General features: G+C 42.8%; 2 protein-coding genes across 3 annotated transcripts in view; one reads left to right on the top strand and one right to left on the bottom strand.

The window, feature by feature from the left end:
* The window catches only part of LOC139346483 (crystallin J1B-like), a 394,609-nt gene that overhangs the window by 44,037 nt on the left and 332,565 nt on the right, over positions 1–18,007 (bottom strand). The window lies entirely within an intron of this gene.
* Positions 1–18,007, top strand: part of LOC139346553 (guanine nucleotide exchange factor VAV3) — an 81,030-nt gene that overhangs the window by 31,797 nt on the left and 31,226 nt on the right. For both annotated transcript variants that reach the window (XM_070985681.1, XM_070985680.1), the window contains exons 3-13: positions 7,483–7,541; positions 7,692–7,757; positions 10,318–10,426; positions 10,802–10,903; positions 12,076–12,144; positions 13,039–13,142; positions 13,250–13,349; positions 13,635–13,730; positions 16,917–16,985; positions 17,695–17,781; positions 17,865–17,950. In XM_070985681.1, the coding sequence (XP_070841782.1) occupies positions 7,483–7,541; positions 7,692–7,757; positions 10,318–10,426; positions 10,802–10,903; positions 12,076–12,144; positions 13,039–13,142; positions 13,250–13,349; positions 13,635–13,730; positions 16,917–16,985; positions 17,695–17,781; positions 17,865–17,950 (947 nt within the window). The remainder of the gene's footprint in view (positions 1–7,482; positions 7,542–7,691; positions 7,758–10,317; positions 10,427–10,801; positions 10,904–12,075; positions 12,145–13,038; positions 13,143–13,249; positions 13,350–13,634; positions 13,731–16,916; positions 16,986–17,694; positions 17,782–17,864; positions 17,951–18,007) is intronic.

Genomic DNA, 18,007 nt, shown 5'->3' with positions numbered 1-18,007 from the left:
CGGTCAGTTGCGAGCAGCATGCTGATTCAGATAGTGTGAAATTCAGCTGGAGTTACCTCACCTGTCAGCAAAGTGAGGATTTGGCAGATCAGATTTGTTTGTGCATCAAGGCCTCAAGCTGCGTGGGAACATCAGCATGCTTTGCGGAGTGTTTGCGTGTTTGTCTGTGTGTGTGAGAACCATGCGAATGTGCGATCACTTGGCTGATACGTTCCCTTATTAATGTGAGCATAAAACATTCATAGAGCGCGAGGAGTGAAGGACTTCTGCTTTGAGTACTGGGACGGTGTGAATGTGTGCGAGTGTGTTCATGTGCGTGAGTGTGTTGCGTCCTGAGGGGCTGTAGTCCATGGGAGTTGACATGATTTACCTGGACAGAAATGATGCCCTTGCTTTTGACCTTCTGCTGTTGAAGTGGAGTTGTTCGGGAGACAGATAGAGGATAATAAAGCTTGTGCTGCTGTTAATATTCCATCCAGTGGAGCACATAAATGAACTGAACAGAAGTTGAGGAGATGGAGTGAGAGTGTGACATAGTTAGAGGAGGACTGGGAGTGTCTTCAGCTTCTATTGGACCTGATTCTGCTCCAGCTTTTGTCCTGGAACATGAGTCTTTGATTATTAGGCAGCTGGAAGTGTTGAGTCACTGGATGCTTGCAGTTGTGGTAATATTTTGCTGCGGGCCAGAAAAAGTCTTACTCATAGTGCAGTTATCACAAAGCAGGTAGTTTGTGACACAGTTTGACTTGTGATTTCAAAAAATGCAGCGAGTACTGCAGTGTCATCCACGAAGAGGATGAACACAACGAGCCATGAACCGAATGACCACAACATGACCTCAGATGAAAGTGGCTCACTTGAATGCTTCATGAATATTGGCTGAGGTCGTCAGCAAGAATACGTCAAATTAATTGTCCAATCAGTCACTGCGCAGCTGAGAGTTTCACATCAGTACCACAGGTTATTGTCCATTGTTTGATTACTTAACAACAGTTCAGAAAATTAAAATTGTTCATTGCATTCTTGATTCACACGTTAACAGCTATTTAGAAAGAGAAACAATTAAAAAGTTATACTATGGGATGGAGGGGAAGGTTCCTTTTTTGTGGCTTAAGTGGAAAAGGCCGGTTGATCATATTTAGTGCATGTTGAAGGAAAGCACGGTTGCTGCTAATTGAGCTCCTTGTATTCTGCTTCAGTTCATTCTGGATCAGTTCGTAGTGCCCATAGGTGACAGACATTTATGGAGTGCAATGATCAGCTCTTCATCTGCGGCTGAATTTTTAATGTTTCCAGCTGACTCGTTTTAATGAGAGTTCTGTGAAAGGGTCTTCAGTGTGCATGTTATGGCCACATACATTATGTAATACCAGGGATTTAGCAAAGCATCATCTCTACTACCTCCAGGCACAGGTGCAGCACAGTAGTAATTTGTATTTTTCTACGTATTTTGTTCATTTCGGACTATTCTAGCCCCTCTTTCTCTCCGTGGTCACCTGTTTCAAAGCATTCAGTTGTTGTTGTCCATTGACTGACAACTGACGCCTACTTGTTAACCACTGCTTCCTGTGCTGACATGCAGATGAAATCACTACTTTTTGATTACAAAGTCAATACGACTACGTACACATGAATACAAATGAATGACAGACGTAGTGCTTCATCACCTGCATTTCCTCATCCACACTAAAACATAAGGTCGGCATGTAGCGATTTTCTTCACTCTGGTGAAGATGCACTTCTGATTCAGCGGGCTGAGCACGGACGCGGTCTGAGCTACACTGTCTTGTAGGAAGTTCTGCCGCCTTTGCAATATGCATGATTGTCGAATTAATGCAAGTGAAGCAGTGTTTGATGAGGAGAGCGATGGACTAAATGATGCAGGCAACGAAGGCTGAGGAGAAAAGGCAAACGTGTGTCGTATTCCAATCAGCCGCACGTCTCTATATCCAAACACGCTAATTATGTATTATGGCCGCTAATGAGCCATGGCACTGATTGCCAAACATTAGCTAGTCTATCTCACCGAGCCAATCAGGCTTTTATTGGCTCCTTTCTATGTGGATTGAATTTTATGCCCCGGCTGCATCTGTCACACAGACATGCCCGCAAACACACGGGAGCACACACACGTCCATGAATGTATGCACAAATAATAAAGATCAGTGTCACGTGCAGCAACAGATGCACAGGAAACAAGCAAATCAGTTAGTACACACTGTGCGACACACACGGACACACACCCACACGCGCGTTGTATTTACTCTCTTCATGGTGTAATTTTATGTAAATGTTTCTTGTTTAATGTCTCAGTGAATTTAACATCCATTATTGTTCGTCACCGGGCGCAATAACAGAGATGGAGAGCCGGCTGTTAAATATTCAAACATCCTTTATTTCCAACTGTTTCAACAGCAAAACGTTTGATGGGAAAAGTGTGTGAGAGCAGAGTCTTTCCCCTTGAAACACAACCACGATTTTAATGATTTGCTTTTCGGGCGTTTCATAAATGTTTTATCAAGCGTGGCATGAAAATGTCAGTGAATATTTAGAAAAAGAAAATCTGGTTGTTTGATGTATATTTGCAATGGAAAAAAGGAACATTTATAGACGAGATTTTCAAGCCTAACAAATAAAGTAGTAATAGTAGAACTACAATATGTTAGCAACAGCCAAGAGGGGGCATTTGATGTCTTCACTGGCGCAGCAAAAAGAAGGAACATCTTTGAATTTTACACCCTCATCCTCGTCGACGGTTTTCGGTCTTTGTGCAGTGAACTCTCCAGACTTTAAATACGCTGTTCCAGAGACACTGCGCTGACTGTGACGACGCTCCGAGACAGGAAGAAGTGCGGTCTTTAAAACAACCGCTCGAAAGCAGTTGGGTTGGAAAATCCCCTGAAATAAAGGCCAGTGAGAGGTGCAGATGATGGTAACACTATCTGAAGGTGCTTTCACACCTGCTATGTTGGTGTGGTCGGATCACCCCCCCCCCCCCCCCCCCCCCCCAAATGTTTCTCTCCTGGTTTATCTCATATGTGGTGGTGAGAAAACCCTAAAGCAAACAGCTGATCCCTGGTCAGTCTCAGTTAGATAGGCCGCTTTCTTGTGGTTCGTGGGAGTGGTGTGTGCTCAGAATGTATGCATCGATCAGATATTTGGAAGCTGACTTAGTTAATACTGATAATAATTCATATAATTATTAATAATAACTCACATTTGTAAAAAGGAACAGAGACACAGCTAGTTTATGCTGATCAGAGAACAAAATCATCTCTTTAGAAAAACCCTTGGCTGCAACTTTAATTAAAATTTCGAGTTATTGTTGGCAAATGAGTGGGCTGCACGGTGGCGCAGCAGGTAGTGCGCGTGCCTCACAGCAAGAAGGTCGCAGGTTCGATTCCCGGGTCGGGCCTTTCTGTGTGAAGTTTGCATGTTCTTCGAACATGCGTGGGTTCTCCCCGGGCACTCTGGCTTCCTCCCACAGACCAAAAACATGCTCATTAGGCTGATTGGTGACTCTACTGTAAATTGCCCCTAGGTGTGAGTGTGAATGGTTGTGTGTATGTGCCCTGCGACCGGTCCAGGGTGTACCCAGCCTACCGCCCATTGAAAGTCGAGATAGGCTGTCAAACGCTGCAGTCAAGCACCGTTTTCAGAACCAATTCACAATCTGTTAGTGGGTGGGTGACCTTGATTACTATAAACAGGAATTAAGTGTTCTTTTTATTGGCTTGGAACGCAGCATCTGTGAAATAAAAGCTATATTGCCATCTGTATGTGTTTCACTGGATTACCTAACTGATTTCTATTTTTAGTCCGCAATCAGAAATTTAGAGTAAAGAGAAAAAAGGGAAGAAAAAAGAGCCACAGGAAGGTGGAGTTAAGGCGACGTGCAGAAAACTGGGACAGAAAGCTGGGCTGTGTGCAGTAAAGCTGTTGGCATGTCATACATCTAAAATGTATCAGCCATTTTCTTGAGGTGCCCTCTACCATGAGAGATGCTCGGGACAACTCAGAGTGATTAAAGAGGAGGTGATCAGTGGCTTTGCATGCAGATATTAGCCGTCTTTCTGAGGATAACATTTTCTGACTGCTCTGTGTTGACTGACACATCAGTATGAAAGCAGTAAACCTGTCGTCCATGTTTGGAGCCCCATTTAAAATCAGTGGCATTGTAGTGCGAGACAGACGGGCATATGATCGCATACTGATTGCAAATTTAGAAGCCCGAATGAACATTTTATGTACAGCGTGTCATCAGTGGACAGTTCAAGTGCTCTATAGCATAATAACTGTGTCAAAGCTGTTTCCACTAGCCAAAGTGAAAAATTAGGATGATATAAAACCAAATGGCTGTAATTGTTGACTTGAACGTGCGCGTGCGCACACACACACACACACACACACACACACACACACACACACACACACACACACACACACACACAGCTCCCATCCTGCTTTACTTGCTGTGGCGTGAATCATTAGCTCCAGCGGTGCAGCCGTGGTCAGACAGCACAGGTTTAATAACTGCCGTCAAAGGGCCGGTCCCCCCTGCATCACCGCTCATCTGCCGCCCGGCTGCTGAGCCTGTGACCTCTGCTTTGTGTGCACACACTGGACACCACATCAAATGCAGGACTTCTTAAGTCTGAATCCATAGTTAACTCAGTGTAGCTTCAGAGAACAGACGCTGCACTGGTCTTGCATCGGAGACCTTGTGACAGCTGAATCATCATGTATTTTTACATCTTGCAGCTCTGAAAACAGTAGTAATCATCTGTATTTTTGCTTTAGCTCAAATGAAACACACTGTATCGCCTCTTGGAATGTAAACCTCTCATTTCCTTTGTGGACACTTTCTTGACATTTCTATTATTAGCTGTGCGACCGCTCATGGTTGTAATACTCGTGAGTTTTCAGAAAGTCTTCTTGGCTGTGCGCAGATGGTCAGTTTTGCTGCAAATGTTTGTGACTCATGTATCCAGTGACGCCAAAAAGCACAACTATACACGACTCGTCCCCTGAAAATCGCCTGCCAGCTAAAACTGGAAAGGCTCCAAAGCTCTGTTCAGCACGCAGTGGATCCTCAGCTTTTGGACATGTTGTACCTGCCAGCTGGCCTCCGGATGTCATGCCCTTCATTCATTATTGGAGCGAGAACTCTGTCAACTCTGTCTGATAGCTGCGCGAGGATTAATAATTGGAAGGAGGAGCAGGACTCTCTTTGAATCTTAGAGGATGCTCTCGGAAATGCGTCTGCGTTCGTGCAACGCTGACACTGACTGACACAAGCGTTTCAATTCTTACCGTGTTTGAGAGCACATACTGTAGAGTTGATGAAGCATTGTAATCACTGGATTAATGTAATGCAAAGACATGGAATGCATAAATCACAAATGGTCCCAAAGTGTTTACAATTACACTCGAATCTGCCTAAAGCCTAAATGTTTCTCATTCCTCTTGCCTTGCTGAAGGGCACACTGATAGCAGAGGTTGTCAACCCTCCAGGCTGCTGCTCCAGGACTGCAATCTGTGCAGCGCTGATAGTTTGACAGCTCTAAATAGGCTGTAGAGGTGTTAATTTAGCTTCTTGCTTCTAATGTGACATGTAGAAAAATCTCTTAGGTAAAGTCAGAGCACAGTTTTTCTGACTGAGCTATTTAGCTCTCCGGCTGTTTTGTTTGAGAATTGAAAGAGTCGTGCACGGTTCGATCAAAGGAATGTAACACAAGAAACACTTTGCAGAATAAATAGGTGGAAAATGAATCGTGCTTGGACTGGCACACTGATCCTCAAGGGCTTAATTAGCAGCTTATGCTGTTTCAGGTTGATTGTACCTGAAGCCACAACCCTAACTCAGATAAAAGAAGATTTGAGTGGATCCAAATGCTGCTCATCTGAGTTGCCTTATTACTGTTATTACTGCAAGAGCACTAAGCTTAAGAGAACTCCATCGATTTAGTTTGACTCACAATGAACAGTTTGAACAAAAACCATTGAAACTGATGCAAAGCACCTGAAGATTCTCCTTTGTTAGCTTGACTTAATGTATATAAATGCAGGTTTGTATCACTGGTGCACCTCCGCTGATGTGTAACCAACCACTGCCGCTGAGCCGCCACAGTCACAGCTCTGCACTGTTGAGCTGCTCACCACTGACACTGTATTCCCTTTTGATCAGAGTGACAGCTAATTTATGTTTCATGGTGTTAGCATTGCGCCGCCGCCCCTGATGCATCTTGATGTTTGCGACGATAAAATGCTTTGTCAAAGTCAGACTGTGCCGGATTCAGTCAGTGTCATCCGCCTTCTGTTTGATGGATGTGCTCCGGTTTGATTGATTACGTATCGTGCACGTGCTCAACACTTGTCTGCTTATCTATTAGAGATGCTTATATCAGAGAGCCATCTGGTTAAAAACAATGAATTCTGATACAGAGCTAAAGTCCATTAATCCTGCAGCGGACATGTTAATTTTACATCAGTAACATGTTGCATTCCTAGTCTCAGTGTTGCACAGTAGCACAGTTTATAATAGCTTAAAGGATGTCAGCAGAAACATGTTTCTGTCTCTCCGTCCTTTGTGCACCAGCGTTTATTTTATTTACTGGTGGGGGAAGGGAAAGGCCAGTTGTGTGATCAGTATTGATCCCTGAGAGCTTCTGCTCCAGGCCAAATGTATCTACGTTACATCTGTGTGTGCGTGAATGTTCTGCGTGTTATGTCAGTGGACGGATGGCCCACGAGAAGAGGTTTGTGGGCCGTTTGCCAGGTCGCAAATGAGAGTGAATGAGCAGAGCTCCCTGACTCAGATAATAAAGCTGTATCGTTCATTCAGCAGGTGAGTACAGCGGTGATTATTAGTCAAGCAGGTCTCACACACACACACACACACACACACACACACATACACACACACACAGGGTCAAGGGCACCGGCAGGACTGAGCACAGCAGCGTGAAATTACGTGTCATACTAATAGCAATCATGTCAGCCCACAAGCGCACACGCTTAACTTCACAGCACGATCAATTACCGATCAGTTCATGTGACTGTGCTCGGCTCCTACAATAGCGCTAACTGATGACTGTGTGTCAATGAGTCACTCTCTGTGACTCACACTCAACACTTCTCTTATTGCTCCTTGTTCCTCTCTCATTATTTCGAAACGCGTGAATGAGGTTATGATTTTAGGTGCAAATTAACTCAAAATTTGCCCCGTGTAGACATCAAATGAATGTTGTATTATGATATGTGTATAAATGACTTCTATTTCAGAGTATGAACTGGCTGGGGCTCAGTCAGAGGATGTCAGCGGCAGTGCTGGAGTGTTGGAGAATGCTGCCCTCGTGTGTGTCCTTTTGGAATTGCAGCACCACGAGAGCACCAGGACCCAAACAGCAAACATGTTTCAGTGTGTGTTTTTTAAAATCTAAATTATACACGTCCTATAATGCATCCTTATTTCCATTGCAGGTTATGGATGCGCTCTCCAGACTTTCCCACACAGTGATCGCACAGCAGACAGGAATCAGGTGCGACACAATGCAAAACAATGTGATTATATTTTGTAATAGCACAAACATATATAGAATAAAATGTGGTACATTGTGACACATATCCCATGACATATAATATATATATATATATATATAATGATTTTCTCTCCTGCTTTCCCTTCAAAGGCCATTTCCCTCTGAGGAGAGTGTTGAAGATGAGGATATCTACAACCACCTGGAGGATCTTATAGAGTATGTTTCCTCTCCTCTTTCCTCCTATGGATGCCCTTTAAAGTTGGAGAATTTTCCCTTTCCCTTTCACACACTTGTGAGGATTTTCATTTCAACTTTCAACTTCATTCCAATTCGCTGATTTAGTCTCTTCCCTATGCTTAAAAATAACAGGCTGTTGTGGGCGCGGGACAACATTTATCCCTGCGTGTTGACTGGAAGGCAGCCACCTCCTCCGAAGCTTTCAGCACGAGCTTTCCAGACTCTTTCTGTAGTTAACAACAAGTCGTGTGGGCTTGTGGCTTGATCGGTTTTCAGGCCTTGCACTCAGCATACGATGACAGCTAACCTGCTTATGATTGATGTTTTTATTCTGAAGTAACTTTATCAATATGAGAAATAATGCATTTTTCACTTTTGAAAGTGAACAAGGAACAAAATCATAACATTACATAACCCACCTACACTGCAAACAGGACTCCTGGCACAATGCCTTGCAAAGCCCTTTATCTAAATGCAATGCAGCAATAAAAACTGAATCTGTAAGATGTTTTGGAGGTTTGACTGTGGGTGGGGTAATATGGATTTTGAAGACTATATGGTTTGAAATATTTTTGGATTGAAGCTGTCAGTTGTCAGTTTATGCCCTTTTTTTCCATTTCACCATCACCATATTTCATATTTATAGCATGTTCTTATCTAAACATTGGGTTGAAGTTTAGATGTATGGCTTCCTGTGGTCTCCCAGTGTAGGCTTAGAGTCAAACTTCCTGGATCTCGTGATAAACCATTCACAAATATGGAAAATTAAGGGATTATTTTTTGAATCTTTTGAAAGACAGAGCGACCGTAACTTGTGGTAATGTAAGTGGGTGGCGACAGATAATCGTTCAGTGAAAGTGCTGCAGGGAAGCCTTCCACTGACACGGTGCTCTGGTCTATGCTTAGTGCTGACAGCTCTTAGAGTTGGAAGCAGCGCGCTAGTCGGTAGCGACAGAGAAAAACAGCAGCCTGACAGCAGCCAGCAGTGGATGGGAGGTGAAAGTGGCAGTGTGGATCACACCGAACAGAGCCGTGTTCTGCTCTCAACTCCCATCTGCTGAGTGTTCAGCTGCTATCATGTACAGAAACACATACACACACAGACATACTCATTTACCCCACCCCACCCAAGGAGAGCTTCACCATTTCAGTATCATTCATCACCTTTTTCTACTGTATGCACCAGAGGACAATAAGCCTGGTTAGTTGTGTTTTTATTGCACCCAATATGTTGTAGCAGTGTGGAACAAATTTTATCTGCCATTCTACTCATTATTCCTACTGCAATAGGAGTTATTAATACTCCTGACCACCAGAGGGCAGCAAGGATGAGCGTTCCCACCTGTAAGCTACAGTTGTCTGTGTTAGACAGTACAATTTTTGAAGAAAAGCAACAGGATGCTGGATGTACGTGTTAAACAAGTGTTTCTACACTATTTAAAAACAATTATTTTTGATGAGTTCAGGTTTTTAGTTTTTACTTACAGTCCTACTGGTGGAATTACACTGCAGCATTAACACTGGTTACATGTAGCTGGCACTTAAAAGTACTCATCAAATATTTCTGGATATCATTATACAGTATACACATTGTATAACATGTGACAGGAGCACAGCTCCTCTGATTTTGCCCAAACTTTTGCAGGTTTGTAGGACCCCCTACAAATTATGCTATGCTGTGTTAACCCTGACCCCTAACCCCTAAACAGTCTAATATGCTGGCAGGTTATGCCAAAACACATTTGACTGGATAAATTAATGTATAAAAACAATGTATAACAAGACTTTTCTTGTGGCCTACTATCACTCCACATCTGTCAGTACAGCGGATAATTTGCCTTGAACATATGGATCATTTGACAGTCCAGAGGCGTCCTGTCAGGCTTGTGTGCAGGGACGTATACGAAGGACTCTTTTCCTGCTTACCCGTCCATGCTTCACCCTCACCTCACCCTTTCTGCTTCACCCTAATATTCCTGCACTCTTACAAGTCTAAGCCCTTTACATTGCTCTGCGTAGAGGTCCTTCTTTTGACAGGTTATCCTCATGTTTCTTTTCTCTTGAGGACATTTGGTTCTAAGGCACATGTATAAAAAGGACAGGAACACACACACACACACACACACACACACACACACACACACACACACACACACACACACGAGCACTGAGACATGTCACGTTAGATGCTGAGGTGCAGTAATTGGCTCAGATGCGAGGAGTCAGAACGGGCCTGTGGAGTAAAAGTCTACATGCGTGTGTGTGTGTGTGTGTGTGTGTGTGTGTGTGTGCATGTGCATGTGTGTGTGTCTGAGCCACTTTCACAGCCATGGATTAAGTGTTGTCCCTGACTAACAAGATTTGTAGTCTAGCATTTAAATCCACTTCTGTAAAACCAGAACCGTGTGTGTTTTTGTGTGAACCTTTCATGTGGTTGTCATGAGGAGTAAAAACTATTACCCACTCACAGTAAAACTCCATATCAAACAGCGGTGTGATGTAATCTAATGTCAGCACCGTACTCTGCCGTGTTCTGCAGTGAGAAGGGGGTGGAGGATGAGGAGGACCTGTACGACTGCGTGTATGACGATGAAGATGGAGGAGATATCTATGAGGACCTGATGAAGACAGAAGCCATCCCTCCTCCGGTCGGTCCTGCTCTCTTTACCTTCACTCACATCATTACTAGGCCTCATTGATACAGGTTGACTCTTAGCAACGCGATACACTGAGTCACCATCTGTCACATTTAATGAAGAAACAAACTGTTTACCAGCACTCAGAAGCTCACTAATGAACAAAGTACATTAGCCTGTATCTTGTTGGCTTGCTTTGTTAAGTAAAAACTGATGGTACCTGTCTTATCTATCATCACTGGCGTATGATCTCATCTCTGACCTTGCTCAAAGGGTTGTTAAGACTGCATCTGGTTGAAGACTGTGTGTCAGCGCTGTGGGCTAACACATAGTAACTGTGTGTGTGTGTGTGTGTGTGTGTGTGTGTGTGTGTGTGTGTGTGTGTAGGCCTTCCAGAAGCAGGCAGAGACTGACATCAGGAGCTGCTGTTTAACAGAGATCAAGCAGACAGAGGAGAAATACACTGAGACCCTGGAGTCTATAGAGAAGGTACTGACTAACATAATGACCCTGTGGCTCCAAGCACAAGGCTTTATGCTGGACATTTTTGCTGTGAATTAATGCAAATTCTTTTTCCTCTGTGCACATACAATGTTGAATATTCAAACGTTTGCGTGCTGTTATCCACTGATGTTTCAGAAGGGAGTCACGTTCAATAACTAAGTCAGATTTAATAACTCCTTCGCTGTAAATGAACAGGAGCAACAAGTTTCAAGTACTAACATTGACACTCATAGTGACAATGTATTAATATGTCATTTGTGTTCCCCGCTCCCTTGACAGAGTTGGTTGGAATGGCAATCAGTAATGTTAATTATCGCAATTATAAATCAAACTTTTATTTCCCCGTAAATGTCTGACATGAACTGAGTTGTTCTTTATTCTCTAAGTTTTCCAAAGAGGCTGAACTCAGCTACGGTGGGTCAAAAGTGAAAGTAAAGTAAACTCTCTTAAGGTGGAAATAGTCTCACTCCATTGATTTTGTGCAGTAAAAGGATGACAAGAGCACTGGAAATCAGTTTAGCCTCCTTATCACTGGCAATGTGTGAAACTGACTGTAATGACCTGTTTTGGGGGTATAGTGGAAAAGAAAATAATGAGTTTTGGAACAAATGTGTACTCCAGGAGTGAAATGAGTGAATGAACATGTTTGAAATTAGTGCTGGGTAATGAGTAATCCCAGCACAGCTCAGACCAACACTGGGAGAAAAGCCCTTTTGTCGTGGACATTTTCCACCTTACCCTGCACTTTTCCAGGACTGTAGGAGGCCTGCCGCCTCTTACCCCCCAGCCACAGCGACTTGTCTTCTCCCTTTTGTGGACGTTCACGTCTGGAAAAAGACCTTGCCAGATTTCCCAGCGGAGAATCTCAGTAGATGACTTTCAATATGAAGTGGATGGTGGAGTTCAGTTTGTGCTCGCCCGCTCCTTTGAGATGTGTGGGGGACTATACGGAGGGAGTTTTCTGAGAGGAAATCATTAAATTGCAAACTCTGAAAATGAGATTATTGTCGTGACCCAGACAGTCCTCCTTGTTTTTGCTGACTGCAGCTCTTTGCAACCTGGCCCCATAATATAATAGCTTCTCGCAAAATGACTTTCCCACTCTTACTCTGGAGGGGACGAGCTTCATTCCTGTGTATTCTCTCTCTCTGCTGCAGCACTTTATGACGCCCCTCACCATGTTTTTATCTGTGGTCGAGATGGAAAAGATGTTTGTGAATATCCCGGTAAGTCATTCCCTTTAATTTACACCTTGCAGTCTAATAATCCTACTGGCTGGTCAACTGGGAGTCACAGAATTCTTTATTGAAAAGCTTTTTTCACTGATGACAGTTTGCCATGTCACAGGTGGGAAAGCACAGGTGTGAATAATCAAATGAATCATAAATTAATTCTTTCAATACAGCTTTTTTTGTTTAAGCACAACTGTTCATACAGAATTAAATGTGTATTGACACACTGAAAATGGTAACAAGACTAAGTGTACAGCCATGCTAGTGCCCCTGTGAAGTAGCTTTGAGCTAATGCTAACATCAGCATGCTAACATCCTTACATTGCTGATGCCTATCAACTATATGTTGTGTTCGCGCTAAAATGCTAACAATCGCTAATTAGCTTAGAGCACAAAGGTCAACCAGGGCTGTAATGTGATTAGTTTTGCAGGTAATTTGTTATAAACCAAAGCACATTTAGACCCGATGGTGATGCTAGATTCAATGTGTTGTATCAAATGCCACAGGTTTAGTTTCAAATGAAAGTTGAGCTGAAACTATCAATCGATTAGTTGATAAAAAGAAAAATAACTGAACTGTCAGCAGAACAACTGAAAGATTTCCTAATTCCTGCTGCTTTTCTTTGTCTTATGAGATAATAAGCTGTATATATTTGGGTTGTCGATTTATCGGACAAAACAAGCGATTTGATGGCTTCGCTTTGGGCTTCCAGAAATTCTGAAGAGCATGTGTCATTATTTTCTTACTTTTCATAGACCAAATAATTCATGGATTAATTAGGAATTGTGTGGATTGTTAATGAAAGTCACCATCAGTTGCAGTTCGAAATGAATCAACAGAAATGTGATGTAGATCAACATTAAAGGACCTTTGCTCCGGTGTTTCAGGAGCTGGTTAAAGTTCACAAATGTTTACTGCTGGAAATCCAAGACTCAGTCACCCACAGAAGTGCCCAGAACCTTTACCAGATCTTCATCACTTTTAAAGAGAGGTAGACTATGAACTTTCTTCTTATTCTTGTATCCTATACACACGCTCTTAAAATTTCTCTGCAACACAACAAATTCTGGACATAAAAGACATTTTAAACTGCCTCAGGTTGTTGATCTATGGGAAATACTGCAGCCATGTGGAAACAGCCATCGCCACCCTGGATTACATCTGCAAAGACAGAGAAGACGTGCGCATGAAGCTCGAGGTAAAATGTTTTTCATGTGCTCATTTCTCAACAACTCGTGGTCAGAGAATGCCCCCAAGTGTGCACCTGGGGCATTGCAGGTGATGAAGCCTCAGCAGGCAGCATGAAGTAGTATTAAGCTTCTGTTAAGCTCTAATAGTTTCCTCCTTGAGATTCTTAAAAAGTTAAACCGAGCTCTTCTTTTCAATTGAAAGCAGTTTTCCTCACAGGGTCTATATATACATATATATACGTGTAATTTATAAGATAATCTTTTGACTTCCATCCTTTGTTGTTGTCTCACAGGAATGTTCAAAGAGAGCCAACTATGGCAAATTCACACTGAGGGATCTGTTAGTGGTTCCTATGCAGCGAGTCTTGAAGTATCACCTCCTCCTGCAGGTACAGTATTCCAGCCTGCACTTTACTATTTCTGTCCTGCAGTTGTCATAAAGTTGTCATGCCATCTTGGTGTAAAGCCATAGCCTTCCAATTAGCGCTGTCACTGTTAGAACACCAGGTAAGTCAGATAGGTGTGGCTTTCTGTTTTCTGCACAAATGTTTGAAACCCTCTGAAGTCTGTCTTTGTATCTGTGAACACACTAAGCGTGTTGTATTTGTAGTAGCATATCTGTATGTATATATTGCTTAGGGACAAATTGAGGCAACCAATTGTGTGGCTTTTTTCAACTTTGAATGATTCATACTTTCAGTGATTTACATGCCATGCATACCGTATACTTTCAATGAAAAAGCCATATTTTGGGTGACTGTCTCTTAAGATTTGTACATTTATGTAGCCACTTGTGTCATTTTCCTTCTGACGTCTTTATATTTTGTTAGATTGACAAAATGATAAATCAGACTTGTAGCTGCGTGTTTGCTTGTGCAGAAAAGAGGACAGTTTAAAAGGTGCTTAACAAAATCGATGCAGAGAAGCAACCCACACTGGCTGCCTTAACAGTCGCTACAGAGACAATCTTGCTAAGCTGGAAAGACAGAAATAACCTCTCAACATCCCAGTGGCACCCACTACTCTCCCAGCACATTTCAACATGAAGACAAATGGCATTAAAAATTACCATATAGGTTCATTTCACACATGTAGGGCCCCATTCATCAGTGTCACTACACGTGTAACACAAACCAATATACTGTACGTACACATACACTGTCATCCCACTGCTGGTGGCATCAGCGCCCACCTGCACATACTTTAACTGTGCAATAGACACAAATGTCAGATTAATATAGACGTGCAGAGGTCTGAGCACGTGGCAGCGTCGACCAGTTGCAACATTAAAATGCTGCCTACATGGTTGCACATAAATAATGAGAATATATGTAGTAATTTAAAAGTGTTAATGAATACTTTTACTTTTGATACTGTAAGTATATTTAGTAATTCTTCTGCTTTTCACTTGAAACTGGCCTTTTACTTACAATAGACCATTTTTCTCTTCCTTTAAATGGAGCTCAGGACCATTATGCATTGCAGCTGTATAATAAACTGTCTTTACTTTTCTTTTACTACATATTTCCATCAAAAGTCTTCACAGGTGTATAAAATGTCCGTCACTGTCGGTCTAAAAGATCAAAGTTGGACAGGAACTTCAAATTTAAAGTCTTCACTGACTTTCTTGCTGACTGTCAGTGAGTGACAGCAGCCCATTGGGGAGATTTGGATTCATCAAAGGCTCCATCATTGCCAATCAGACTTTATGAGCAGGACAGCTGGCAGTCACTAGGTGGTGCTGTTGATCACGTTTCCCTCTCCTCCCCTGCCTTCGTCCTTGAGGCTCTGACACTCCACTCGTCTATTTCTGCGGCTGCTTCGTGACGCTTAGTCTGAAATGACCTGCACATAATTGTCATCTGATCGAGACAATGAAGAGTGAGGAGAGTGGAAGTGAAGTGAGGACTGAGAGAGAGAGCAGACAAACAACAAGAGAGAGGCAGACAGAGAGGTGAAGTGTTGTTGGAGTGGTGACAATCTGAATTTGAAGCCAGAGTGAGGCTGGAGGTGTGTTGTTGCTTTGTTTGTTCATTGTGGATGTTAATGACTTAACCATGAAGGAGAAATGAGCGCAGGATAGTGTGATTTAGGAGGCTATAAGGAAGCCAAAAAAGGCCAAAAGAAAAAAAAATCTTAAAAGCACCTGAATACTAAATGAATTGGTCATTTGATGGAGATGAAAAGATGAAAAAGATGAAAAATTCCAACATTTGAGCTGCCAAGGAGAAAGAAACAAGCCTTAAAATAAGAGACCGGAAACCCCTCCGTGCTTAACTTTTCAAACAGAATTTCTTAAAATAAAAACAAAACAAACAAACACCAAAAAAAAAAAAAAAATAATAAATAAATAAATAAATAAATAAATAAAAATATTACGGCCCTTCTTTGCTTCCATAGATACATACCTGTTTGTGAGGCACAAGTCTGGTTTGCAATATGTATACCTTACAGGTATTCAGATGCATTTAATACGTAATTTAATAAGTATCTGAGGGCATTTTTCCTTCACACATGAATGACTGATGCGTTGTCTGTAGTTTCTCAGCTCAAGTAAAAGCTGATTCCACCGGGGCTTTCGATAAAAAGCTCTTGTATAGGCTCTCTGAAACCTTAATCTCAGCCCCTCATGTTTGCATGCAACACGAATGACCCACCAAAAGGAAAAAAAACCTGTAGGAATAAAGAGATTGCGTTGTGTCAACATGGGCTGAGATCCCTGCGGAGCAGCGGGGCAATAGCCGGCTCCACTGAATACAGCCTCCGCTGGGTTACTTTCCCGCATGGTGACAGCCAGAATCTGTACAACTAATGTCTTGTCACTTCCCTCCACTCCCCGAGTTCCTCTCTCTCTCGCTGTTTCTTTCTTTCTCTCTTTTATTGTCATCAGTCTTTCTCTCTTTCTTCCCCGCTGCCTGCGCTCATCATTTCTCTTGCCCCCCCGAACACACCGCGACACCATTCCCTCAACGAGTCCATCATGTATGGTCCCGGCTATCAACGCGACCACTCCCCTCCCCTGTATCTCTGTGGAGGTGTGGAGGTGGGAGCAAGGCTTGATAAATGGGACTCTGCCGCCTTGCTACTGATAATAATGCCCAGGTTGAGCTTGACTGACAACAGGGATTTGAGCAGTGCCATGCAGACATATATATCTCCCTTAGCGGCTCAGTGTGTGCGTGTATCTGTGTGTGTGTGTGTGTGTGTGTGTATGGGCCTGTATGAAGGACATGCATGGCATCCTTCCTTATCCTCCGCTGCCGAGGTCTAGATGTCTTGTTTACGCTGCAGCCCGCCACTGGCAAGCAATTTCAGATAGACACTTGCACACACACGCTCGCAATAGATGAGTGCGCGCACACACACACACACACACACACACACACACACACTATCTGATTTATTTCAGGACAGGATCTTTACACAGTAGCCTTTTTCATTTCACATCAAGAGCCAAGGCGTTACATTCTCATGTGTGGCTGCGGTGTATGTTAGCAGTCCTATGGTTTTTTTTGAAAGAGGCTTTGTCTTCGGACACTTATATTTTGGATGTGTGATTTGTTTCTGTCCAACAGGAGCTGGTGAAACACACTCATGATGCCACCGACAAGAGTAATCTGCGGATGGCATTGGATGCCATGAAGGTACAGCATCAGTTTATCCAGTTGATTCTGTTTCCACACACGCTTATCTCAGCATGCACCGAGCGCAAGGTCCATCCCATAAGCATGTCCACCCTCACTCTTCCATTATGAGCTGTTCAGAGTGCACAGTTCACATTTTCCCCCTTGGTTTCAAGTCCTTTGCACTAAATAATCATGACTAAATAACCAAAGTGAGAGGTTAAAAAAACTTTGTTTTTATTCATTAAAACTGAGACTGAGTGGGTGTGATTTCATCCAATTATTATAAATTTGTGCTAAATAATACCTAGTGGCATGTTGTCAGGCTGCTATGAACACTTATGTTGGCTTCATTTCTGAAAAGAGACTTGATGTTATTGCACTTCATTGCAAGTCATCGCACATCCACAACTTTTGACTGCACATAAATAAATGAATCTTCTACTGAATGCAGCATTTATAAGCCCTGCTCATTTTGTAACCCCCAGAAGGCTGTTCAGAAGCTGAGAATCCCCTCCTTTTTAGTTTATTTGTATAGACCAATATCAAATACAGTGTCTCATTGGAGTTTACAAGCCCACATCTGCAATTGTTGCTTTTGAGGATGAAAATAACAGCATGAAGGAACAGAAAGCCGAGGCGGCAAAAGGTGTTGGATTTGGTGAATGTTACATTAAAAATGAAACTAAATTCAAAAGAGATGCTGTGTTGTTGCCTGATCTGTTTGCAGGACTTGGCTCAGTATGTTAACGAAGTCAAGAGAGACAATGAGACGTTGCGAGAAATAGATCAGTATCAGAAGTCCATTGAAAACCTGGTAAGCCACCTGTTTCTTCTAAAAGCTAATCTCGGCCTCGCAGTGCCTTGGAAATACTTGACAACCCGTCTGTTTTTCTGTAGAATCAGCCTCTGAGTAACTACGGGAGACCCAAAGGTGACGGGGAGGTACGGGTGGCCTCGGTGGACAAACGAGCCAAACAGGACAGGTGAGGTGTCAGGCTGACGCGCTGGTTGGCTAAAACACTGAGTGACAGATTGCAGCT

Source organism: Chaetodon trifascialis, chromosome 18, assembly GCF_039877785.1.
Source record: "Chaetodon trifascialis isolate fChaTrf1 chromosome 18, fChaTrf1.hap1, whole genome shotgun sequence".
NCBI lineage: Eukaryota > Metazoa > Chordata > Actinopteri > Chaetodontiformes > Chaetodontidae > Chaetodon > Chaetodon trifascialis.
Note: the sequence above shows the minus strand (reverse complement) of the source record. Positions and strands in the feature narration are given on the sequence as shown.